Genomic DNA, 27,808 nt, shown 5'->3' with positions numbered 1-27,808 from the left:
GGGGCAGTTCATGCCTCCCAGAGCTATCATTTCAGGCAGTCTGGAAATTCAGGCAGACATCACTGCATCAGTTAACCTTTAAAACCAGAAGTGAGTGTTTCTGTGCAAATGTAACAGCTAGAAACGTACTTTTTAAAACAAAAAACAAAAAACAACATTTGAGATTCTAGAAAACAAGAAGGCAGTCCGGGAGAGGTGCTGGTATATTCTGCTCTAATTTGAGTCCTGAAGGTACCTCTGAAGACCACTCCCACATCAGAACTCTATGACAAGTGGAGCTAACCTTACAAAAACAAGGGAATTCACAAAGATTCAGGATAGACATACCAGTCTTTATAGAATTACCTTTTCCTGAAGAAAATATATGTGAAAGTGTCTCCCTGTGGTCTATACTGTACTATACTACTTTATGAACATAAGGTTGTACTTAAATTTCAACAATTCATTTTGTCCTGTACTTGTTTCTCAATGTTCTAAGCATTTCAATATCATCTGAACTTCTATTCAAGGATAGAGGGTAGGTATATTTGTCATGTAGATTTTTAATAATACAGTGATCTTACCTCTTTACTATGTTGCCCCTTTTGACCCAAGTGGATAGTCAAAGTTTGGGGCCCTGTGGAGGTTCAGTAGGGAGTAAAAATTGGTGGTAGTCATGTATTTTTCTGCAGATTTGTTTATTTACAACGAATGTACATTCAGTCCTGTGTCTCTGAATGTAAAAAGAATCAAATAGCAAGAAACAGCACCAGAGCACTCTTGGCAGCCTGCACCCCGACTCAGAAACCTCTCCACAGGTTTCTGCCAAGGTCAGACATGCTTTCAGCTGCTCTTTCTTGCACGTGCTCATGTGCAGTCTCTCTCTCTCTCTCTCGTGTCCGCGTTTAAAAATTAGATTGACCTAGCTCCATCTTTTGGAGCTGAAAAAAATTTAATGCCCTGAGCACCATAGTGAGGTCAAACTAACCCCCAGTGCGGACTTGTGTATGTTGAGGAAGAATTCTTCTGTAGACCTACCTACTGTCTCTCAGAGAAGCGGATTAACAACGTTGATGGGAAAAACCCTTCTGTCAATGCAGGGAGCATCTATACTACGGTGCTATGGTGGCACAGGTGCAGTGCCATAGCTGTGCTGCTGTAGCATTTGTAGCGTAGACATACCTTCACTGTCTGTGTTCTGCCTTCCCCCACACCTGTAGCACCCAAAACAACACTCAGCGAAGCTCCAGGACAGCTTCACACACTACTTTTGTCAGGGGTAGAGTTTATGCTTACAGTTGTGTTAATCGAAAGGTGAGTTTCCGCCTATCAACCTCAATCCCACAACAAGGTTTCATCCAATTTATAACACCAGCCACCATCTCAGCTTTACCCATCATCCCAATGAAGCCCAAAACAGTGACACCCAACAATCCATCCCAAACAAAAAGAAATTTAAAATTATACAAGGTTAACTATTTACATTTGTACAGTGTCTTCCTGTTTTCATATCACCAACTCACAAGAATTTTATTCCTACCTAAATCTGTGTCTTTTTTTCGACCTGGATTTTCTTACAATCAGCCCCCCAAAGAATGCCTGTTGTTTCTGTGGAATTTGTTGGCCGAGGTACATCCTGACCATTCTTTCCTAATTGGGAATTAACTTCTGTAACAACTTTTCCATCCTCGACTTCCACATTCTCAGATTCAGGGTGCAGCCAAGCTAAAATTCTGTCCCCCTGATACCCTTTCAGACAATTCTTATGGATAACTTTGGGTTTAGTCCTGGGACCCAGCTAAACCCTGTACACAACTTCATTTATTTGGGTCAGTACTCTATAGCCAGGGTGGCCAACCTGAGCCTGAGAAGGAACCAGAACTTACCAATGTACGTTGCCAAAGAGCCGCAGTGATACGTCAGCAGCCCCCCATCAGCTCCCCCCCACCCACCCCAGCTCCCAGCGCCTCCTGCCCACCAGCAGCTCTGCCAATCAGCAGCTCCCCTTCCCTCCCTCCCTGCACGTCCCGATCAGCTGTTTTGTGGCATGCAGGAGGCTTGGGGGGAGGGGAAGAAATGAGGGCACGGCAGGCTCGGGGGAGGGGGCAGGAAGGGGTGTAGTGGGGGCAGGGCCTGGGGCAGAGCCAGGGGTTGAGCAGGGAGCCCCACCCCCACCCCCCTGCCACATTGGAAAGTTGCTGCCTGTAGCTCCTGTCCCGGAGTCGGTGCTGATACAAGGAGCTGCATATTAACTTCTGAAGAGCCGCATGTGGCTCTGGAGCCACAGATTGGCCACCCCTGCTCTATAGGGTCCCTCCCAAGGTTTATCTAGTTGAGAGTTCCTCCCTTCTTCCTTCTAGAATTGTGGATCCAGGCCGGGTCCCCTATTTTAAAAGTTTCCCCATATGACCTTACATCATATAGCCTTTTCATTTTGTCAGAGAGCATCCTCAGATTTTCCCTTGCAAGGATGTAAACTCTTTCAATTTTGTATTGTAAGATTTCTACAGAGTCTAGATAGTCATACACTATCCTGATATCAAGATCATTGTGAAGTTTTTAGTTGCTCTGAGGTCCATGCCTTGTCCCCATTCCCATTCTTCCAATGGATGAACCATGAACATGGGCACCTCTGTAAATTAGAGGAAGAGAGAGACACACCCATCCCTTTTAGTAACGAATTCCTTGCTCTCCTGCTTGGGGCATTGTTTGCAAATAGCTTCCCAACAAGACCGTCTGGAAAAGCATTACCACACTTATGGCCAGACCTATCTGTGACTGGGAAATCATAGTACTGCCACTTCTCCATCCACCTGGCAAGCTGGCCCTCTGGATTTCTGAATCTGAAGAACCATTGTGGGAAAGCGTGGTCTGTCCTGATCGTAATCTTCCCTCACATACAAGTAGTGATGAAACTGTTCTATAGATTTAACCACTGCTAGGAGTTCTTTTCAGATGGTGCAATCATTTCTCTTGGGAGAACTTACAGTAAAAGTTTAATAAGCTACCACCCTCTCAAGTTCTTTGTGTTCATGTGTTAATACTGTCCCCAAGCACTAGCATCTGTGTCCAATATGAATGGAGTTTTGAAACATGGATAGGACAATACAAGAGCAGTCAGCAGAGCATTTTTAACTCTAAAAATGCTACATTACTTTCTGTTGACCACTGAAATGGTTTTGCCTTCTCACCCAACTTGCAGTGATTTTTCAATATAGATAAATCCACAAATGAACCTCTATAATAGGAGCAGAGTCCTGTAAAATTCTGCAAATCAGTAAGTAGGCCACTCTCACATTCCCAGAGTACCAGATATTCTGGTACTTCCAGGAAGAGTGTGGGCCTGTTCCTGCTGGCATGATCCAAGGCCCCTGGGTGTGGCCTTATATGCACTGTCATGAGGGGGTGCCATTTTGAAGAGCACACTGCCCCACATCCGATTTTGTCTCAGTATGAGTTGGGGAACAAACATGCGAAAAGCAGGACTGTCCAGTTTAAAACTGGATATATGGCCAGCCTATAAATGTCAGGGGAGTTGGCCAGCTTAGTACACCCTCAATTTTCTTTTTGGTAGTGGAAATTTCTTCCTCACTTATTGTGTGCCCAAGGCAGACTACTACGTTTTGGAACAACTCACATTTCTTTGGGTTCTGTTGCAAATTGACCCCCTTCAGTTTGTCACAGACTATTTATATAAATGTTTTAGTTCCTGCTCAAATGTTTTAGCATGCACCAAGATATCATCTAGCTATAACGGATAAGATGAAGGTGGTATGCCATGTCTCCATTAGCCTTTCACATATGGCTGGTGCATTGCACAAGCCAAAAATCTATCACTTTAAATTCCCACAAACCTTGTCCTGCTGTGAAAGCAGTTTTTTTTCCCGTCTTTTGGACATACTTCTATTTGCTGATATTCGCTTTTAATCTGGAAAGCCAGACTGAGCTAGTTACGGAGTTCAGAGTATCATCTATTCATATTAATCGATAAGAATCCTTTAAAGTGACTTCATTTAATTTTCGATAGTCCACACAGAATCTGGTACGGCCTTCCTTTGTCTTAACCTGAAGTTTGGATGAGGTCCAAGGGCTGATGGAAGGGTACGTTATGCCTTTCTGAACCATGTCTGCAATGGCTTATAGTGCTGCTTCCCTTTGTGCCTGTTTAAGGGGTCAGTTTACCCCAGTATCACTCTTTTGATGGACCAGTGCAGCACAACCTATATCTTTGTTTGATTGGATGTACAACCTGATTCCTAACCAGAAGGTGTCTGAGTGTTCTGCTATTCCCTATTTAAATGTAAGTCGACCTACGCTGTGCAACTCCGGCTACGTCAATAACGTAGCTGGAGCCGACATACCTTAGGTCCAGTTACCGCGAGGTCTACACTGCAGGGGGTTGATGGGAGAAACTCTCTCATCGACTTACCTTACTCTTCTCCTCGAGGGTAGAGTAGGTGTCGAATGGAGAGCGATCTGCTGTCGATTTGGTGGGTCTTCACTAGACCCACTAAATCGACCACCGGTAAATCAGTCTCAGAGCTTCGATCCCAACTGTAGTGTAGATGTAACCATAATGTTGCCTTCTCCTCTACTAGTGGGAACAGTACCCAGACTTCAAATTTTCCATGATAGTCTAGTCATAGTATTGATACCTTGTCATGCTCCCCAGGAAGCTCTGCTGATGGTTGTATGGTAGCAATTGGGTTTACGGTGTAGTTAAATGTTAATTCGTTTATTGATGTTCTTGGATTTAAATGTTGCTTTGTCCTTCTGGGTTATATTTTTTCCCTTGACATTCAACCAGGACAAAGGCAAAAAAAAATTTTCCCAAAGAGGAGATAAAAAACAGCTATTTTCTGACATATGAAGTGAAATTGAAAGGCTGGGGTTCAGGGTGCTCAAGGATGAAGAAAGCATTGAATCTGAGCAACATTTAACATATTTAATGAAAGAAAAGGAATTTGTGTGTGTAACTTCTGGAACTAGTAATTAGTACAGAAAGCAATGTATTTGAACTATTGTTGCCCTTTCATGAGCAATTTGAGTCTGTGCTCAACTAGCTAAGTTTTACTTAGTCTGCGTTCTGAAATTATTTCCTGGCTGCTTCTTGTCATGATCGGCCACAGGAGGCAGATGGACAGCAGCTTGGCTTTAAACACTAGGCAGGACTCCAGAAGAGCTAAGAATAACTTGTTTTGATTAAAAAAAAAACAACATAACCTTATAGTGAAGCAGTGACAGGAGTGAATACATTTAACTCTAAAAAGTGTCATTCGTTTATCCTCTATTTTAACATCTTATTTATCAGTGAAACAGTTTGAAAACAGAAAGCTGTTTGTCATGTGAAGCACAAAGCCCATGTCAAACAAAGACGACAATGTTCATAATGACAATAATTAATACATTTGTCATAAGAAAATGAGCTCCTGTCTTTCAAAATGCATTACTTTGGTGGGAAAAGAATTTGTGTTGAACTAAGTATTAGTCTGCACTACTTGCCTTGAGATTGGAACAACTGAAAGTCAGACATTTTCCTTTTCAGGCAATTGCTCATTTCTCATTTACAAGGCTATGCAAATACACAGTCTGCTTCTCTTTTGCTTTGTGTTCATAAGCCATTTTTATTAGTGAAGTTACGGCCATGGGAACCAATCATCAGTTCTGAGTTTTCATATTCAAAATATTTATTAATCAATAAAGCTGAAGAGGAGCAAAATGGATTGAAGTTTTCAATCCTTCAAGAGATAGTAAAATCTTAATATACTTTTCTTGGTTGGCATCTCCTATGTATATAACACCATCATACTGTGTTACATTAAAAGCACAGAAGAGCAATTGTTTTAAAACCTTATTTGACTTGTTTTCAAATAATCCTCAAAGATCTCTTGGAGAGCACCCAATAGTTAAATAGGCAACACCATGTCTGCTAGCAATGATAGATGTATTCCTTCAGATTAAAAAGGGACACTGTGGTTAACTCAGGTTTATAGTACTTTATGAAGAGTACGAATGAAAGCAGTATGTATGGGGAAATACACGTTATTCAGGGAATCTGAACATATTCATTGCATTGGGGGCCTCATTTTCTCTATTCTGCTGTGGTTATATGCTGATGTAATTTCAAAAGTCTTGCTACATTTTTTTGGCCTGTCTAGCACTCTGTAGTGCCCTAGCTGAGATATAGTTTTCAGGACCAAAATGTAATTTAAAATCCAACTCCAAAAGTTATGGGAACAAATTCACTGCCCTGACAGCACAAATGAGGAGAAACTCCCTAGCAGGTGTACTGTCAGCATAGCTGGTTCCCCTGCTGCCCCATCCTGCCGCAATAGCACACTGTGTTCTGGTTATTACTAGCTGGCACTCTGACCTACTATCGAGCCAAGGGTGGCATGAGCAGAGAATTAGGGTATGTCGACACGTACCAGGGATCAATGCTGGGCCGATCGATGCACCGGGGGTTGAAATTTTTTGCAGCCCTGAGCAATGTAGTTAAGCTGACCTAACTTCATAGTGTAGCCCAGCACTGTGTCTATCTGGATATCTGCAGCTGATGAATCACAGAATTCACAAGTTCAGTGATCTTCATCCTAAGTGAATGTTGAAGCTTTCAGAATGCTTTGCTCCAGAATATTTGAGTGAAAAGTCTGACACTATCACAAAATAGAAAGAGCACACATTCTGATATTTTCACATTTTTTTGTGAATATTTCTATAGCTAAAGGCCTCTGGCACCACTCAGAGGGAAGTGGTGCTGGTTCTCATTAAGGTCTGGTCTGCACGAGAAAAATTATACCAGTATAGCTATATTGGTTTGGGATGTGGGTTATTTTTTTTTAAATCAGTATAGCTTATTTGGCTTCCCAAATTGGTTTTGCTGCTTAACCATACTGGTATCATTAAAACAGCAACCTCTCTTAGACAAGTCCAAAGTGACACTTCTTTGTGAATGAGCGGTTGAAGACAAGCCCCAGCCTTGTGGTAAGGAACACTGTTAGGCATTACCTGTTAAAAGAGACAAAGATCTCACCATAACTTACACAAGAATTGGGGTGTTAATGCGGTCTTTGCAAAATTTAAAGTCAAGTAATCACATGTAGTCTATTAAAATTGCTGCTTTTTCTTTTTTTTTTTTTAATCTATCTATCTATATCTATCTATATATACACACACACACACACACACAAATACACACACACACTTGGATGCACCTTTTTTTAACTTCTGTTTCTGTCTCCTTGTTTAGGACTGCTGTGTGCTGTTATATAGTTAACATTTTTCATCCCAGAGGGAGCTAGACGTGAAGGGATTCTTTATGTCTATTCTTTTTTGGACCCTCATTTTGTAAAGTTTCATTCTACAACATGACAGGCACAGTACACATGCAAGTTATTTAGTTGCTCACGATTTTGAAAGGTGACCACTGATTTTGCATACCTTGGGTGCTCGATATAACACAGCTTAAAAGGGCCTGAATATCAGAGGATGGATACTCAGCACTTTAAGGCCCCCTTAAGGTGTCTCAATCTGGACACCCTAAAACTGAGGCAACCCAAATCACTAGTCATTTCTGAAAATCCTTGGTTATTTATCATTCTCTGTTATGGTGGTTGTCTGTAAAATTATAACTTTTTTTACCAGGGATGTAACCGGGCGACAACTCACTGATGCAGCGCCTCCTGCTGGTCATCCAGGGAATTAGTTCTTCCAGCTTCCGGAGCACCCTCTGCAGGCTGGTGTCCCACTTGCTACTGGGCCAAGTCCCTCCTGGACCCTGGTGTCCCCTTTCACGCTGGGGTGCTGCCACCTGCCGTACCCCCACAGATCTGGGTCTCCCCTCCCTGGGGGACCCCCCCCACCCTCTATCCCCACCTCGCCTCAGTCTTTGGCCACTGCCTGTCATCAACTAGCCCGCATTCCCTGGGGCAGACTTCAATGTAAGTGCCACTCATCACCAGCAAGGGGGGTTTGGACCTGCTGCCTCTGCCTACCCGTGGGCTGCCCCCTGCAACCTCAGTACCCTTTTTGGCCTAACACTAGGCCTGCAGCCTGGGGGGTTTCCAGGCTGGAGCTCCTCTGACCTTCCCCCTGCCCTGCCCTGCCTTAGGTACCCAGGTACGCTACCCAGCAGCCAGGCCCTTCTCCCTCTAAAGGCAGAGAGAGTGTGTCTCTGCTTCTGGCCCACTGCCCTTTTATAAGGGCCAGCTGGGCCCTGATTGCACTGGATATAGCTGTGGCTCCTTTCCCAATCAGCCCAGCTTTTTCCCTGCCACAGCTCTTTCCCAGGGCTGTTTTAAGCCCTTCAGGGCCGGAGTGGGGTAACCACCCCGCTACAAGGGGGTTACAGAGATTACATGTAAGTTCTGTGTTTCAGTTTGAATAAGTATACAGAAGTGCAGATGCTTATCAATATATACCCTTGTTTCTTACATAGCCCAACTTCCAAATATCTCTCAGATGTCCAGCATTTCTTGTGAGATCTACATTACATCCTGGTTTTAGCTAGGCCACAATACCAAGATTTTGTCAAGACCAGAATTTAATAGTGTGATGTTACATGGTAAGAGTCTGATGTAGCATGTGTTACATGGTAAGAGTCTGATGTAGACAAGACCTTTAGCACATTCTGAGCTGGTTTCTTTCTCCTTGTCTCCGCTAGACTTTTACAAGTGTTAGTTAGCACATGCTGACATCATGTCTTTAAATCCTAGTCTAACCAGGCCCATAAGAATAACTCTTCTTGAGTTATGTCACCAAACAGGAAACATTAAAGACATATCCAAACCTTTCCTTTCTGCCCCCGAAGTGAAAACACTCATCCATGCGCTGATTATTTCCCATCTTGATTTGCCGCCCCCCCTTTTTTCCCCCTCATCTCTGGAGTCCCTGACACATCTATCATTTCACTTGTCCATCCAAAGGCAGACACTAAACTTATCTTTTTTGCCCTTTGATCAGACCACTTTGTCCTCTGCCTCCACTCACATCCCATGCTCCCCAACATGGATTTTAAACTTTTTGTTACCTGTGTTCAAGGCAAGTGTCCATCTCTGATCTCATCTCATACAACTTGCCTTTATGTCCCCTCCACTTAGCCAGGATTGTCAGTCTCTAAATCTTGTTCATCTCCTTCTTCCATTCCCGTTTCTGTGCCTTTTTCCCATAAGCATGGAATGCATTCCCCATTCTGGTTTGCTAGACCTTCACTCTCTTTAGAGAAGTGTTTGCATGTGTGTGTGCATGCATGAAACTCAGATTATTCCTGTAGGTTTCTGGTGCATCTCATCTTCTATGTTTCTGTCATTTGGATTGTAAGCGGTTTATGGCAGGAGTACTTGTGGCACCTTAGAGACTAACAAATTTATTTGAGCATAAGCTTTCATGGGCTAAAACCCACTTCATCGGATGCATGCAGTGGAAAATACAGTAGGAAGATATATATACACACACAGAGACAACATGAAAAAACGGGTGATTAGGCTTGAATAAAGATTGGGAGTGGATGGGTCATTACACAAAGTAAAACTATTTCCCCATGTTTATTCCCCCCCCCTCCACTGTTATTCAGACCTTCTTGTCAACTGTTGGAAATGGGCCATCCTAATTATCACGACAGAAGGTTTTTTTCTCCTGCTGAAAATAGCTCACCTTAATTGATCACTTTCATTATAGTCTGTATGGCAACACCCATTTTTTCATGTTCTCTGTGTATATATATATCTTCCTACTATATTTTCAACCGCATGCATCTGATGAAGTGGGTTTTAACCCATAAAAGCTTATGCTCAAATAAATGTGTTAGTCTCTAAGGTGCCACAAGTACTCCTCATTCTTTATAGTCTTTTACCAGTTGCACCTGACATGATACAGAAGTTTTAAAGGGTATATTTGACCTGGCTACAGCAGTTTGTATTGCATACTCTCTTTCTCCTCATAGATTGATTTATCTATTCAGTACTGGAGCTTGGTCTACCTGTGCCAATTGTGACACAAGAAAGAGAAAAGAGATGAAAAATTAGGTCAAAGCTGTAGTCTGTAGTCATTCAAAGGACAGAGTGAACTGCCATGAATCCATTAAACTAGCGTTACCTTTTGTTTTTTAAAAGGACACTAGCAAATTATTTTTCATAAATTTTAAAATTGTTTACGTATTGTTGATAAATACCCATGGCAACCTGAAATCCTGATTCTTTACTACTAATTTCCACCCCATTGCATGCTTATTGGTCAGTTAATGTAGGGTTGTTTGTGTGTTGTTTTTTATTATTGTTTGGTGCACTTGGTTTGTAGCAAACAAAACCCCACATACATAACACACAAAAGCTTTATATAAAATTTTACAAAGCTTATGTAAGAAAAAATTGTATTTCTGTATTGTCAGAGTATATACATTTAAATGTCTTCAATTTTAGAGAACAGTGGCTAGTACCACTAAGTAAACATTTATCTTAAACCACAGAGGTCACTACATTTTAAGAATGTATTGTTGGAACAGGAAAATATCCCAAATAACTATGGTGAACACGGCCATGATCATGCAAAGACCTACACGTGTGCTTAACTTTCCACACTCTGAGTAGGCCCATTGACTTATTTTGTGACTCTTCATAGTGTGTAAAATTAAGAACACATGTGAGAACAGCACGAAGTCCCACTGAAGTCAGTGAGGCTCTGCACAGGTGCAAGGAAAAGCTCATAGGGTTCTCATTGCAGGATCAGGGCCCATATTACCTTGGGGAAGTCACTTAATCTCCCTGTCCGTTTCCCCAGTAAAATGTCAAAAATAATACTTATTTCCTACTTCCTATGTGAGGACTGATTAATTAGTTTTTGTAAGGAACCATAAAAAGGTTGATGTTGATAAGGAGGAGGCATAGTGTTTTCTCTGAGTATTCTCCCAAGAATATGGTATAGTTTATAAATAAATAAATTAAATAAAAAAGTGGAACTATGTTTCCTAACGTTACTCAGCTTCTGAAAGTTATTCGCTCCTAACATGCCAACCATATAGCCCTTTCTCCAGTGCCTTCCTGTTTCTTATCATACCATAACGGATTCAAGCTCCTCATTTTCATCTGTATGGTCATAGAGCTCCATGTCTGTCATGGAGGTTGCGGAAGTCACGGATTCCGTGACTTTTTGAGACTTCTGCAGCGGCCAGTTTGGCTGACCCCAGGGCTTCCCAAGCAGCTGGCTCAGGGGGAAGCTGCTCAGGTGGCCCCCTGGCTGCTGCTGGAGCGGCTTGGGGCCAGCCACACTGGCTGCTGCTCGAGTGGTTCCCGGGCAGCAGTCCCCGGGTTGGCCAGAACAGCTGCTGGTCTGGTAGCTTTTGGCAGCTGGTGCCACTAGCACACCACCCCCACTCCCTGCAGCAGCTCCCCGGGGCCCCCTCCCACCCCCACACCACCACCGCAGCAGCAGCTACCCCAAAATTTAGTCAGGGGTATTTCTAGTAAAAGTCATGGACAGGTCATGGGTCATGAATTTTGTTTATTGTCCATGATCTGTCCATGACTTTTACTAAAAATACCCCTGACTAAATCGTAGCCTTCATATTGCCTTCAAATACATCTCTGCAGTCGTTTCTGTCCCTCATTCCCTCTACTCTGCTCATCTGACTATGGAACTCCCAGTCTCTCTTTTAACTGCTTGCAATTTTATGCCTCTTATCATGCTGCCTCCTACACCTGGAATAGTCTTCCACTTTTCATCCTCCAAGTTCCTTTCCTCTCCTTAAAACCCAGCTCCGTCCTCTGTTCTTCTCACCATTCATAATCTCCCAAACCTCCCTCTCCTAGTCCTGTTTTGCAGTCAGTGGGAGCTGAAGAGACACCCTGCACCTTACATGCTACAGATGACGTTTATCCCACCATAAATGTAGAGATCCAAATTTGAACTTTATATCTTTGACTCATTGGCAACAAACTCAGGAATACAGGAATGTTTCTTCCCTGCTTATTTGTGTGGTAGATTAGAAATATCTTCCCAGTAGCTGAGGAATGGTATTGGTCCTTAGTTAGCTATAGAGAGGAGTGCCAAAAAGTGTTCAAACTTGCTTCACTATTTTGGTTTAGCAGCAGGTTTAGTGATACACATTGTATATCCTTTCCTGACAGATAGTGTTATAAACCAAAGTAATCGATGTGTGCAGTAAATTGGCAGATTATAAAATGGGGCATTGGCACAGTGTGTAATGGAGTTTTCTTAGTAGTACCCTAGGCCAGGTCTGCATTACAAACTCACATTGGCATAACTGCAGAAAAATCCATGCCCCCGAGCAATGTAGTTATACTGACCTAATCCCTGGTGTAGACAGCATTATGTCAACGGGAGATCTTCTCCCATTGACATAGCTACTGCTTCTTGTGGAGGTGGATTAATTACACTAGTCATAAGAAAGTAGCATCTTTAAAGCTACTAAAGTGCTATGGTGGCGTGCAGAACTGCTGTAGCTTTTTAAGTGTAGTCAGAAGAATATTTAGAACATTCATTGTATTTGTGGAAGAGTTCCATCTTCTTTTAGGGAGCACTTGCCCATCTAGAGTTTTAACTAATATATTCAAAGTTCTCCTTGTTATAAGCAGTGTTGGACATATATATTCCTGTCCTATTGTTACCATTTACTTTATGGTAGTAGAAAATGAGTTTAATACAAATGAAAGCGGCTACAAAATGAATGGAAGAGCAAATGTGTACTGACATAAATATTTGTATTGAAGTGACGAGAGGCTGCTGAAGAATAAACTTTTTAATTTTAATTATTTTTGGTTTCAGGACTCCTGATGGTGGAAAGACAGTTGGTACCATTGACGTCAGCCTTGTGAAGATGGGGGAGATAGAGGAAGGGGAAGTAGACCACATCATAACAGATGTGCAGGGACAAAAGGTATGAAATCAGTCAGCTCATTGAACAAATTAAATTAGAATGATCAGTGGTGCCAGATGCCTATATTACTAATACCACACTGGGGTTTAAGTTCTCATTATTCAAAAAAGCTAAATGAGAAATCAGCGCTGGAGTGAAGTACAATATGTTTGCTCAGCTCTCTGTATTCAAAATACATTGGCATAGAGCTGTGCCAAGTGATATTCTATTCTCAAACTTTCCCCCTCTGTTTTGTTAGAACAAAGGCATTCATTTAAGCCTCAATCAACCATAATTAACCACTACTTGAGAGCTGTCAGAATGTAGTATGAGGCACTAATGTTGTGAAAGGTCAGAACTTGGGTTTGGCTTTATTAATAAGCACAAAATACATAAGATGAATTATAAGCCAAGCTGCCTTCCCAGGCTATTCCTCTCTTGATGCAGCTCAGCCCTCCAATCTAGATTCCTCTCCTGTGAGAGGACCACTCCCCTCGTCCCCAAGCCCTGTTATTTAGCAGAGGCAGTTAATGAGCTATAGCTACCATAGTGAGTCTGCAGGAATTAATTAATTAAATCTCCTTGCTGTGTTCCAATACTTGTTGATGGGGTGGGTTGAGAGAAGAACACAGCAAACTTGTTACAGCCATAGTTTCAGTGGTCTTTGAATGCATTTGTTAATGTGTGTAAATGGGTATTTTCATGTGTAAATTAAGTGAGACACAGTTACCCAATTTCGTGTTTGTGTGCGCAAAGAGGTGAGAGTTCAATTCCAGAGACAACTTTTGAGGAAGTCACACTACTTCCTCATCAGTATATTGAAATACCCCCAACCAATTAGTTTTGAACTGGGTATACTATTCAGTAGCTGAAAGTCTGCACATTCAGGCAGAAGGAAACTGGTAGCCAACCCCAGATCTGGGATGTTGATTGGTACAAAACAGACCACCTCCAAAGGGCAACGTCTCCCCCTTGCTTACAAACCCTTTCACAGAACACTCACAACCCTCCTATGACCAGATGTTTACTCGAGGATCTGGCTGTTAATACCATTCAGAATTCAGAGTAGGGTGAGGAATTACTAGTATTAGTAGAGATTTCTGTCCTGATGCTAGTAAGCCCTGAACATTTTACTAAGTGCAAGGTCAGCCCAAAATAGAGGGGGGAAATACTAAAAGTCACCTTGAACAAGAATTTATTATACTAATCACTGATTCCTTGGCTGCAGACCGTCTCCTGCCAGTGTAACCCATGTGGTTCTGCTGTGCAGAAGGACAGAATTCCTTGCATAGTACAGAGCTTTGATTCATAGGGGTTCCCCTTGCGCTAGAGAGCATGGGGGGCAGATAGGGCCAAGGCTGGGAAGGCTATGGAAGAGGCACAGATGAGAGCAGAATATCTGCTGCTATATAAATCTGTTTTCCCTCTCTCACACCTCCCTGTGGAAAGGGGGCATGGCAGCAGCCACCAGAGGCTGTGGCTGCCTTACTGTTGCAGTAGAAGCTAAAAAGTACTTTGTCAGCCTTTCCAAAACATGAAGGAAAGATTCCTTCTATCTTATTCTGCACTAAACAGAATGATGCAAAGCATAGCTATATGCTTTGTCTGTCTGTATGTTGTTTAGGATTTAGACCTAAAAGAAATACAATAACACAACAGAAGTTGGTGTGCTGCCTTTGAAAGGGAAAAAAAAAAAAAAAAACAGCTGACAATATTTAAAAATACAGCTTTCTTAAAACATTAGAGCTCAGAATTATACATGAGTGTGAAGCCAGAAGAGGAACCATTAAAAATGGTTTAGAAGATTATGTAAAAGTAAGTAGTGCTAAGAGATGAAATCATCAAGTGAGGAAAGAGGACAGTAAAAAAAAAAAAAAAATTCCCGCCCTTTCCGCCCAACCCTCATTTAAAATAGCTTTTGTACTAAATAATACTGCCTGTCTGCTGTGATTTTGAGAGCAACTCTTGAAAGAAATTCCTTTGAAATTATATAACTTGTCAAAAATTGTTTTATACTCTGCTATTGTCTTGTTGGAAAGTTCTGTCTACAGCATTTTGGGACAATCCTTCGTGTTTTGCTGTCTTCTGTACAGAGACTCCAGTGTTACGACCTATTATTAAATATTACAACTGAGTTGTACAGGGAAAAAGAAAATCAGTAATTAAAAATAAAATTGCTGTACAAAACAGGTAGGGTTGGAAATATAGCTTATCACAAATATTTTGCCCAAAGCCATTCATATTTAGCTGTTTTAGCTGTTTCTTTGCAGCAACTTCTGAAAAATTCCATTTGTGGTTATGTTTCCTTTCAAAGTGTTACATCTTTTCTTTTGTAGTGTGCATTGATGTGTGAATGTACAGCACCTGAAGGCATAAGTGGTAAAGACAGCGTACCTCTATTAAATGCAGGTATGTGTTATAACATCAACAATTCTTTAAATAATTAGGTTATCTTTTTTAGTGCGAGAACTTAGGGTAAACCACCGAAATCTCATGCATACAAGGATTTTGAACAGAGCACTTTTAAAATGTTGTGCCCCATTTAATGTTCATTTGAAGTTTAACATTTGCATCTATATAAGCACCAGCCAATGAATGTTTAATAAAAGCAAACTACAAAAGATGTTCAAAGGGCATTTTAGCAGTTCAAACAACAAGATGTTTTTAATTCTTTTATGTATATATTGTAATGCATTTTGAGTAGATTTCTATTTGATTCCAAGACAAAGTGCTGCTATACAACAATACCAGTTTTGAAAAGTTTCAGAACTATTAGAGATTTAAAGTGTTTTCCTGAAACCCCTGCTCCTGGAAGCTTTCTTCACTCGCTGGAGTAAAGTCCAGTTGACTACTTGTGTGAGGAAGGATTTGCAGAAACTGGCCCTGAAAAGTAAGACTTAGCGGTTCTCTGCTGAATTACTCTCACATTTGGAGCCCAATCCAATGCCTATTGAAGTCAGTGGAAAGACTCCAGTTGACTTCAGGTTTCAGAGTATCAGCCGTGTTAGTCGGTATCCGCAAAAAGAAAAAGAGGACTTGTGGCACCTTAGAGACTAACAAATTTATTTGTGCATAAGCTTTCGTGAGTTTCAGCTCACTTCATCAACTGACTTCAGTGAGCATTGGATGAGGCCTACCGTTTTTTGCAACGTATGGTGTTGTGTTAATGACTATAAAGTAGTTATAATTGCACACACATTATTTGACTCCTGAGTACACCTCTCCCACTGTTTATACGATGTTATCTGAGATTGTCTTGAAAGTTCTGTGATTTTAAAAGGAAGGGGCTGCTGGCAGGGCATTCTGAGTTCAGAAACTGCTCCGGAGCTCACTTCAGACTTTGGTTTGAAGTGTCTGTATGCTCAGCCCATTTCGCTCTCTTTCTCATTATACCAAGAGAGATTACATGATGCAGTGGAGTGCTCTAAAAGTGTTATCAGCCTGAATGTAGGAGTTTACATCCCTCAGCAGTAACAAAGCCACAAAAAAAGCTATGCAGGTCACCCTAAACACACCACACCAGCATGTATTCTTTTTGCACCACATTACAGATAGAAATATGTTTTTTAAAAACCTGTAAAGCCTTATTTACCATGAGTCCAAGTGCTCAAGTCTCACAGGGCATCATAGAAACCTCTAAAAATGACTTGAAATAACTTTTCCTTATATTTAAAATATCACAGTATACTTCTTGTGAACTTTGAAACCATTATGGGAAGCCTCTCTGTAACCGTGTAAAGCTGCTATTTTTAGTTCTGCATGACTCTGAGATACAGGATTTTAAAACTGACATTTTTATGTATAAAAAACCTGTTACAGATCCAGTAAGGAGTCTTGCCCATCCTGGGCCTCTGGTGGTTTTTTTTGTTTTGTTTTGTTTTGAGGGGGAGAAACCCACATATTGGGGGAGAATGGAAAATATTTTTCTGGTTGCTTGATTTTTTTTTTTTTAATTTTTTTTTTAATTGAAGCTACTTGGGGGAGATTAGGGGCTGGGAGAGATTCGTAACGTGACCTGAACTTTACCTATGAATCAGAGATGCATGATAAATTAGTTTATCACATGGCTTTATAATTTATTACATAGATATCACCTCGACAAATCTGGGTTTATATGAATCTCTCTCTGTCTCTCTCCCCATATGTATGTTCTCTATATACCTCACGCTTTCCCTCTCTTTCTGTATGTGTAAATGTGTACAACAGTGTCTCTCTTTCTGGTGTGTGTATACTACACTGTATATACTTACTCCTTGGGGAATTCTGCACCAAAAAAATTAAAAATTCTGTGCACAATATTTTTAAATTCCGCATATTTTATTTGCCAAAATAACACTCCAGTTTCAGTTATTTTGGTAATTTATTTCAAAATGTATGTCAACAATACAGACAACAACAAAAAAGATTCCCCCAGGAGTACAGAGTTAAAGAAACCCCTACGACGACCCAGTTCCAGCTGGGAGGTGCTGGAGGGGGCTATGTGTGGCCCCCCCAGAACCCAGACACTCACCCCCTCTCTTCCCACAGCCCAGCCGTGGGGCACTCCCAGAGCCCAGACACCCTCACTCCTCTCCCCTCAGAGCCTAGCTGTGGGGAACCTCCCCCCCCCCCCATCCCAGACACCTGCAGCCTCCCTCCCCTCAGCTTCTTTACTGTCCCACCAGGGGAAGTGGTGTGGCCCTGCCCTTCCTCACCCTTTGCCAGAGCTGGGTCTCCCAGGCCCTGTCCTGTCCCTGGGCTCATGAGGATCAAGTCAGGCAGCCAGAGCTGCAGAGCCTCCATCCCTGCTGGGCTGGGTGCTCTGCTCACTTTGAGCTGGAGAGCTGGGCTCTGCAGAGTCTAGTGGCCCCCTACTGACACCAGCAGCTCTGCAGCCCCAATTCTGCAGGGAAAAATATGAAATTCTGTGCAGAACATTAATTCTGCGCAAATTCTGCATTGCACAGTGGCACGAAATTCCCCCAGGAGTAATATACTGTGTGTGTACCTATATACGTGTATTACAGTATCAATTTTTGAGACTCTGTCTTGAGTTGTTTATCATGGCAGGGAAACTATGAAACTTTAAAAAAAAAAAAAAAAAAAGTAGTAGTGGTAGTAGGCATAGTAGGACATTGGCATCCATCTCAAGACTGGATCTTAATACATGAAACTCATAGACCTCAAGTGAGTTGTGAAGCACTTCTTGAGTGATGTGAATGAATGTCATATCTCATAGAGCCTCATCATTATTCCATTTTTACCTCAAGACTTCATTTATACTATTAAAAATTCACTTATCCATTTATAAAACTGGAAATTAAAATAATTTTCTCCCATGTTTTTCAAGTAAAGGTGTGAAAGAGGAGAAAAGTAACTGAAATCTAATAAAAATGAACAAAACTGAAGTTATTTTTTTCTGAAATAATATGTATACTTGCTTTTATTCTAGAGGGAAAAATCCATACATAGCAACAGTATGAGAATTTACAACATGACGGTAGTTTGCTTTGATCTTCATTAGACAGTGAACAGAAGTTCAAACAAGAAATAATGTTCACTTTTTGTTTTTTAAGTTTTATTTGAAGTGGGGGGTGAAGAATAGCATGTGGAGAAGTAAATGATTTCCAAGGAACAGAAAATACTGAGGTCTTTACATTTACAGTGAGAATGTCAGAAAATGCAGGTTGTTAAATACATAGCAGTGATTTCCTGGCTTCCACACTTTTAAAAGAGAACTTTTTCCATTTTGCTCAGTGAAATGTTTTGAAAGTTCGTACATAAGCAAGTCTCTCTTTACATAAATTTCACAGTTTTATAAATGTAGGGAGTTTTGGATTGGGCAAGCCTTTACTCCATATGTTAGAAAAGCTAAATGCATTGCTGTCAAGGCCAAACGTTCAAAAGTCATGAGGCACACCCCCTCAAAATCATGAGACTGTCTTAAAAATAATGAGATTTAAACAATAATAAATTTGGGGTGCTTTTTAATTTGTCTTCTGGCTTTCAGCCTTTAAAGTTTTCTAAGCTTTTCTCCCTAACCATGAGGTCTAGAAACTTAAAAAAACAAAGCAACCAAAAAAAAAAAAAAAAAAAGCAAGATTGTTACATAATCACCTAACTCCAAGAGCTGGGGCTTTAAGAAAAATTCCAAATATCTGAAAATTCTCAAAGAAATCACAAGAGTTGACAAAGCTGCAAATAAGACTACTTGACTCCTGTATTGGGCAAAGGTTTGCAAGATATGATCCAGAGTTTTCAATTGAAATGCTTCTCTTGAGCTTGCGGACAGGGCCGTCCCTGGTTTTGGTGCCCTATGCAGCCCCCCGCATGGGGTGGGGGGGGTATGGGGCCCCAGGCCTCCATGGGGAGGAGTGGCAGGGGCTGGCCCCAGGCCTCCATGAGGGACGGGGGCTGGCCACTTCCTGTGGGAAGTGGAGTGACCTGACACCAGCCTGCTCTGCTTCCCTGGCTCCCAGGCTTGGGGAGAGGGGTAACCGCCCCCCAGCACTCGCCGGCGGCGTGGCTGGGAGCCAGGGGAGCGGAGCAGGCTGGGGCCAGGTCGCTCCACTTACCATGTGGTGAGTGCAGGGTCGGGCCTGGCTGCAATCTTCAGGGGAGTGGGGGCGGGGAAGGGACGGGGCTGGGGCAGAGCAGGGGTGTGGGCCTGGGGAAGAGCCAGACCAGGGGTTGGAGCAACAGGTGACCCAAATTTCCTGGTGCCCTACGCAGCTGCGTCCTTTGCATATAGGGAAGGATGGCCCTGCTTGCAGATAGCAGTTTTGGCCATTTGTCAGCACTGGAGACACTTCTAGGATGACAATACAACAACAACAATTGTTCACTAGTTTTTGTGTTGCCTATACTCTGGTTAAATGCAAAAAGAAAAACTCTAGAGCCAAATTTTCAAGGTGGCCCTTTTATAAAGTTTTTTGGCATTATTGCACATACAGATTCCTGTGTTTGCAAACACAAACAGTATTTGTATGCACAGATATAGCAGTTAAGTGTGCATTGTGTTTGCACAGGCAAATGTGAGTTATTACATGTTGTGAGTGCAAATTTACAGGTTCTTTCTTGAAAATGTTTCAAATATTCAAAAAGTTACACAGGGATGGGATGCCCCATAAAGCTAAATATGGTATAGAGCTTTTCATGTCTAGTTTAGCATCTGAAATGTACTCATAGTGAACAGATTCCTACATTACAGTAAGCACTAGAGTTGACACACATGTTGGCAGCTTTCTGCTCATTGGCAAAAAACAGAATCAGCCACACATATGAACTATCCTTTCAAGTCTGAAGCTTGTCACTCCATGTCTTGGTTAAGGAACATTGGGATATTTTACACTGCTGTGTAGTGCCAGTTCTATGGATTAAGACAGGACTTCAGTGCTGTCAATAAAACATCTTTCATGAACTTAAAGTCACAACAAAAGAGAAAAAATAAGAAATGTTTCATTGTGTTTGAACCAAGTGATATTTTGCATATATCCTTCTGAATCCCAGACGTCTATCACAGTGGATAAGGCACTAGAAAAAAAATACTTTGTGACCTTGGACAAGTCATTTAACCTCCATGTCTCAGTTTCCTTCGCCTGTAAAATGAAAACAATAATGCCTGATCACTTTTGTATAGGTACTTTGAGATCTGTAGACAAAAAATGCTGCTGTTCATCTGTGCTAAACACCATTAAGAATTATTATGTTTGCTTTTAAAAATTATTCTTTGTTAATATTAAATAATTTAGTTTAGAAGTAAATTTCTTATTAATAAAAAAGAGGTTGATACCTTGGAGATCTTAAGTTTTATGTGGAAGAAGAGTAGTTTCATGAAATTTCTTCAAAACCAGAGAAAAAGGGCAGTTCCTGGAAATAAACAAGAGCTGTTTAAAAATGAGCATGAGCAATATTGGTTCTTTATGAAGTGAGTTGTAACTTTGCCTACCAGTAATCATCTCGTTTATGTAAATCCTCTAGTTTTATCTCAGTCCTTTTCTGGAGTGTTTTTTTTTTTAATTTTCATAACAAGTCTGTTTTTTTTAAAAGTGCATTTGTGAATCATTGATGGTTTGGCCTTTGTTAATTATAGCTGTGTTATTCATGTTGCATGAATCAGTGTACATAGGCAATAATGAGAGAGAGCACTTCTCAGAGTAGTGAGTTGTAATGTAGGTTGCAAGTTCCACTTGTTGATGTGCTTTTAAGAGCAACATTTTCTTCAGATTGATCACAGGTAATGCATTTCTTTGAACTTTCATGGTAAATAGGCCCAATGGCCTGTGATGGGTTTTAGATGGGGTAAGATCCAAGTTACCTGGGAAAGAATTTTCTGGGAAAGAATTTTCTGTAGTATCTGGCTGATGAATCTTGCCCATATGCTCAGGGTTTAGCTGATCGCCATATTTGGGGTCGGGAAGGAATTTTCCTCCAGGGCAGATTGGAAGAGGCCCTGGAGGTTTTTCGCCTTCCTCTGTAGCATGGGGCACGGGTCACTTGCTGGAGGATTCTCTGCTCCTTGAGGTCTTTAAACTACAATTTGAGGACTTCAATAGCACAGATATAGGTGTGAGGTTTTTTTTGTAGGAGTGGTGGGTGAAATTCTGTGGCCTGCGTTGTGCAGGAGGTCAGACTAGATGATCATAATGGTCCCTTCTGACCTAAATATCTATGAATCTATGAATCTATGAACTATACAATAGTGAGTGTCAGGATCGATGAGAGGCTGGTCCAAGGCAGCTTTTACCAGTAATGTGAAAAGATTAGTAACTTGATGGAGAGATATTGTTGGAGGGTTCAGATTGCAGTCTAAAGTCATTCTGAATTAAAAAGCAGCTGGTGTGTGTGTGTGTGTGTGTGTGTGTGTTTTAATGACAAACATTTATCTCCCAGTAAGCTTATCTAGGAAGTAAAAGAAAAGGTATCTTTTCTAGGTTTCCCCTGTGTACTTCTTCTGGAGAATCGGTAGAGCACAGGAAAAGGGCTCAAGGGCAGAGATAAGGAGAGCACAGGAATTGCACAGGCTCATTATAGAGCATCATTGTGCAATTTTGATGAAAATATGACTGTGCAGCAGATCTGAGAGAAAAAACATGCTGTTCTTAGGCTTAAAAGTGCAGGTGCTGAGACCTAGGCACTCCATCACAAAGAATTTAAGCACAAGAGTAATACCTTTTCTGGATTAGGGACAGAGTGCTCAGCGCCTTGCAGGATTGAGCCCAGATTGTTACATACAGTTCTGCAGGGTGCTAGACTGCAGTAACATATCAGGGAGGCATATTTTCCTCTTAAAATGCATATGCAACACCTGTTTGTGTTAATGACCTTTGTGTATGTGTATCTAGGGAAGGATATACCATAATATCTAAATCGTTTTGGGATATGCTGCATCTGCCCTGTATGGTTTCAACTGTATGGAAGCCTGAGAGTTCAATAACACACCTTGCAGATGGTTACAGATAATGTTACCAGCTCTTAGCATGAGATTTCACATCAGTTAATTTGCTTTTTTACTTTTGTCCCATGAATATGTGCTAGAGAGCTTGAGCTTGCATTCTTACTGCAGCAGTAATGATAAATGTACCAGATACCTACTGTACTAGGTAGAATTTAATTATCTACTGCACTGGCTAGTGCAGCCTTCAGTGCTATGCTTTTAATGAATAATACATTTATCTTTGGACTTAAGTTTGGAAATACAGGAGGACAGAGAAATAACGTTACCTTTGTGGACTAAACCATAGTAGTCGCTTCTGAAAGAAACATATAGCCACAATTAAGCAGTGCCATCATTTCTTCTTTTCTACAGTGTTAAAAAACCCAATCTGTAAGTTATATAGATTTCCCACTTCTGACAACAAGTGGCTGCATATCCGAGAACAGATGTCTGAGAGCACTCTTTCTTTCCATGTTCCCAAGGAATTGATCAATCTGCACATAAAGGAGGATATGAGAAGGTAAGGGTAACAAAATTACAAAATAAAGACTGTTAATATCTTTTCTTAGGCATTATTTCTTAGTTGAGGTAATATACATGATTATTGATGAAGGTAAACGAAAATATTTTATGAAATGAGTAAGGAAATATGATGATCTCATTGGCTGATAATTCATAGCTATGACAGTAATCAACACAATTCGTTTCTCAGAAATTCTAAGAGGCTAGTGACTATAAATTTCTGAGCAGTGAGTTGTGCCAAATACAATCATGGCTCTGATCTTCTGAGAATCAACGTTTGATTAATAATACAAATATTTTGAATAATTAACATTTTATAATCACAGTAACACATGACATGGTGTGAACTGCTCTTTAGAGAGCTTGGCTTTATGCCTAGCAGCATCAGTGGTGCAGATTACTACAACACAAGCAATAAGATGCAACACAGTTGGAATTAAGTGTAGGAGTAGCGAATATGTACATCACTTTCCTATAATTAATTTATATTTGTTAGTTAAAAGTGTGCCAGGTTTCAAATGTTGTGCTTTGTACAATCTTCTTATATTAATGTAGCTATCTAATCAAAAAGGACCTCCCAGGAGCATAACAGAAAACACAGTGCAGGGAAAGGTGGGCAGGAGCCAAAGGTGGCATTAATCCACTTTTGTGGCACCCAGATTCCTGGCTGCTGTCAGGGCTGAGACAGCTGCCTGCCTGTGGATGCCCATGGGCTGCAGTGCTGCACAGAATTTTCATAGATGCTAAGTAACAACACCATAGCCACAATCCATCCTCTTCGCTCCCTAGCATGACTTCAGTGGGGCTTGCAAGGTGGGGGGATCTTGGGCTACATACATAGGTTCTATGCAGCTCCTGCAGTGGAAGAATTTTCACCATGGTTTTTTGGAACTCCACTGCACCCCCTATATGCTACTGGAGCAGCGTGTGAGGGCCAGAATCATCCTACAATACCTCCTGAAGTCAATGGCAAAACTCCTCTTGTTGTCAGCAGTGGTGGATCCAGCACTTAGTCATACTGAAGGTATTCACCCTGGCTTAATCAGGAGATCTTCAACAAACCTGAAACTCAAAAAAAGAGTCCTAGAAAAAGTGGAAACTAGGTCAAATTATGAACATAAATAAAACAACACAAGCTTGTATGGACAAATGAGAAAGGTCAAGGCAAAAAATTAGATTAGACTACCTAAGGACATGAAGAACATTTTATAAATACAAGAGAAGCAAGAGGAAGACCAAGGACAGGATCAACCCATTACACAATAAGGTGGCAAAGACAATAATGGAAAATACAGCAATGAACAAAGTGTTAAATGTCTTTTTTGTTTCAGTTTTCACCAGAAAGGTTAGTAGTGATTGGATGACTAATATAGTGAAACATGAGTGTAACTGGGATAGGATCTGAGGCTAAAAAGGGGAAAAGAACAAGCATTACTTAGACAGGTTTTCAAGTGGATAGGACCATAGAATACTTAAGGAACTGGCTGAAGAGATCTCTGAGCCTTTAGCAATTATCGTTGAGAACTTGGGGAAGACAGGAGAGATCCCAGAGGACTGGAAAAGGTCAAATATAGTACCCATCTATAAAAAAGAGGAATGAGGACAACCAGGGAATTATAGACAAGTCATCTTAACTTTGATACCCAGAAAAACAATGGAACAAATAATCAGTACGTAGAAGAAAATTAAGTGATACGGTGGATTTGTCAAGAACAAATCGTGTCAGACCAGCCTAGTATCCTCCTTTGACGTGGTAACAAGTCTTGTAAATAGGGGGGGAAGCAATAGATGTGATATATCTTGACTTTAGTAAAGCTTTTGATATTATCTCACATGATCATCTCATAAACAAACTAGAGAAATATAGCCTCGATGAACCTACTATAAGGTGGATGCACAACTGGCTGGAAAAGCCAACTCAGACAGTGGTTATCAATAGTTCAGTCAAGCTGGAAGAGGATATTGAGTGGGATACTGCAGGGATCTGTCCTTGGTCCAGTTCTATTCAATATCTTCATAAATACTTTGGATAATGACTTAGTGTATACATTTACAAAGTTTTTGGACAATACCAAGCTAGGAGGGGTTTCAAACATTTTGGAGGACAGCATTCCTGTCCTAGAAGTCAAACCGATCTTGACAAACTGGAGAAATGGTCTCAAATAAACAGGATGAAATTCAATAAGGACAAATGCAACGTACTACACTTTGGAAGGAATAATCAGTGGCACACATACAAAATGGTAAATGATTGCCTAGGATGGATACTGCAGAAGAGGATCTGGGGGTTATAGTGGATCACAAACTAAATGTGAGTCAACAATGTAACACCGTTGCAAAAAAAGCAAACATCATTCTGGGGTGTATTAGCAGCAGTCTACTCAGCAGTCATAAGGCCTCAGCTGGTGTACTGTGTCCAATTCTGGGCACCACACTTCAGGAAAGATGAGGACAAATTGGGGAAAGTCCAGAGGGAGAGAAATAAAAATAATGAAAGGTCTAGAAAACATGACGTATGAGGAAAGATTGAAAAAATTGTTTGTTTAGTTTGGCAAAGAGAAGACTTAAGGGGGACATAAGTCTTCAAGTTGGTAAAAGGTTGTTATAAAGAGGAGGGTGATACATTGTTCTCCCTAGCCACTGAGAATAGGACAAGAAGTTAAGGGCTTAAAATGCAGCAAGGGTGATTTAGGTTATACATGAGAACAAACTTCCTTACTGTAAGGGTAGTTAAGCACTGGAACAAGTTACCAAGGGAGGTTGTGGAATCTCATCATTGGAGGTTTTTAAGAAGAGGTTAGACAAATACCTGTCAGGAATGGTCTAGACAATATCTAGGCAGAGAATTGAACTAGATATCCCTTCCAGTCCAACATTTCTATGATTTTCTTCAGATACAATGATGAGGGTATGATATAAAGCTTAGATGAATTATTATAGTATTTGATTCTACTCTTTAATATTGTTTATGCATTTATAAAATGGATAGCCTGTCCCTGTTTGGGAATACAAGTGTTCTGGGTTTGGTTTGGTTTAGTTTTTTGTTTTTTACATAAAGTGTTGAAATCAAGTTACTCTGGCTGCACAGTTCAATTGCTTTCCTAATTTTCATTGGTCAAAATAGTAAGGGATTATTTCACCTATATTGTTTCTTGTGCATTAACATTACCAAACCATTACAGAAGTAGGAAGTATTGTATTGTAATAATGAGCTTCTTGGGTGAGGCTATAACAACATAAAATAACAGGTGTTTACATTTTAACTATAATTTAGTACTCTTATTAAAATAAGAAAGTGACATTGGAAGAGTAAATAATAGAAGTGTGTCTGTCTTATCTGGCGCCCATCAGCATGGCATCTGCGTGCCTGCCAAAGCTGAATAAATAAATTTCATCAACCTTCCTCAGAAGAAGAAGAATTCTAGTCCACACCTGCTGGACCCAGGAGCGTAGAGGTAGAAGAAATCTGCTGCCCCAGTCTTCTCTCTGAGTGGCACATCTCCCCAGAAGCACATACAGGAAATATCCATGCCTCTGCTTCCCTCTCCTGTTCATCATCTTTCCAGTGACAAATTTACAGAAGTTGCAGTTGCTCCGGGGCTGGGGCAGGTACTGACAGTTTCAATGTTGCTACTAGGGTAGCTGTTGAAACTTAGTAGAAAGCGTGTGTGTGTGTGTGTGTGTGTGTGTGTGTGTGTAAAATTCACTATACTTTGGCAGAATGGGGGGCAAAAAGAGCGGCAACCTGGGGTAGGAATACTGGCAGGCAGTGGCTTCCATGATTAGGGCCCTACCAAATTCATGACTGTGAAAAATGCATCACAGACCATGAAATCTAATCTCCCCCGTGAAATGTGGCTGTTGAAGGGGAAACCCGATTTCACAGAGTTGAGTGGCCAGAGAGTGGCAGCTGCTGGCCAGGAGCCCAGCTTTGAAAGGAGTGACACTGCCAACAGCAGCGCAGAAGTGAGATGGCATGGTATGGGAGGGGGTGTCCCTTTCGGGCTGGCCTTACAGGTGGGTGAGTGAGCGACTGCCTGGGGCCCTGTGGTCAGTGGGGTGCCCTGGCCACCACTCCCCTCCACACACACACAGCCTGTAGAAGGCCCCTTTGGCTCCCAAGCACCAGGCTCCAGCTGTTAGTCCTGGACAGGCTGGGGAGGGAGAAGACTTCCCCTTCCTCTGCATGGGCCATTCCCAAGGCCCGGTCACATCCACCATCTGCAGGACTCTCCCCTGACTGCAGGAAGCTCTGCAGCTGCTGGCTGGGAGTCCAGCTCTGAAGTCAGCACTGTTGCCAGCAACGGCGCAGAAGTGAGTGTGGCAGGGCACGGTGTGGTATTGCATCCTTCCTTCTGCGCTGCTGCTGGCGGTGGTGCTGCCTTCAGAGCTGGGTGCCTGGCCAGCAGCTGCCCTCTGGCTGCTCAGCTCTGAAGGCAGCAGCACAGAAGTAAGGGTGGCCATACTGAGAGCCCCCTACAATAGTGAACCCCCCATTACCCCATTTTGGTTGGGAACCCCACGGTTAACAATACTGTGAAATTTCAGATTTAAATATCTGAAACCATGAAATTTACTATTTTTAAAATCCTATGACAGTGAAATTGACCAAAATGGGCCCTGAATTTGGTAAGGCCCTATCTATGATGCTGGTGGGATAGCAGCTGGGGGGCGTGGCCACACTGTAAATGGATGAATAACTGATTTCTAGGGTAAATCACCCGGACAAACTTTCAGCCATAACAGTGGTTTATGTTTTGAAAGATTTCTCTAAAAGGAAAGAGCCTAGAAAATTACTTTAAAAAAAAAATGAAAACTTTAGATTGATATTGACATCAAAAGCACTGGTGGCAAAATCATTGGTAGAATGTTCTGCTGTCATTGCTGCTCACATCGAACCAGTCAAAAAATGTGGGGTCTTCTGAAAATTTTAAATAATATTTTCTTCAAAACTGGCTTCACTTTAACTGTTATCTCTTAACCTAGATCTTCCCACTTCAACCTAACCTTTCACTTAACTTATC

General features: G+C 41.4%; 1 protein-coding gene across 8 annotated transcripts in view; it reads left to right on the top strand.

Annotated features, from left to right (window-relative positions):
* Positions 1-12,793: 12,793 nt before the first annotated feature.
* The window catches only part of INPP4B (inositol polyphosphate-4-phosphatase type II B), a 166,376-nt gene continuing 151,361 nt past the window's right edge, over positions 12,794-27,808 (top strand). For 6 of the 8 annotated variants that reach the window (XM_077814449.1, XM_077814450.1, XM_077814446.1 and 3 more), the window contains exons 1-3: positions 12,809-12,868; positions 15,184-15,256; positions 22,635-22,782. In XM_077814449.1, coding sequence (XP_077670575.1) covers positions 12,809-12,868; positions 15,184-15,256; positions 22,635-22,782 — 281 coding nt within the window. Of the gene's footprint in view, positions 12,869-15,183; positions 15,257-22,634; positions 22,783-27,808 lie in introns of all 8 variants that reach the window. The other 2 variants (XM_077814444.1, XM_077814443.1) reach the window with 1 other exon arrangement.

Source organism: Eretmochelys imbricata, chromosome 4 (assembly GCF_965152235.1).
Source record: "Eretmochelys imbricata isolate rEreImb1 chromosome 4, rEreImb1.hap1, whole genome shotgun sequence".
NCBI classification, from domain to species: Eukaryota; Metazoa; Chordata; order Testudines; family Cheloniidae; genus Eretmochelys; species Eretmochelys imbricata.
Note: the sequence above shows the minus strand (reverse complement) of the source record. Positions and strands in the feature narration are given on the sequence as shown.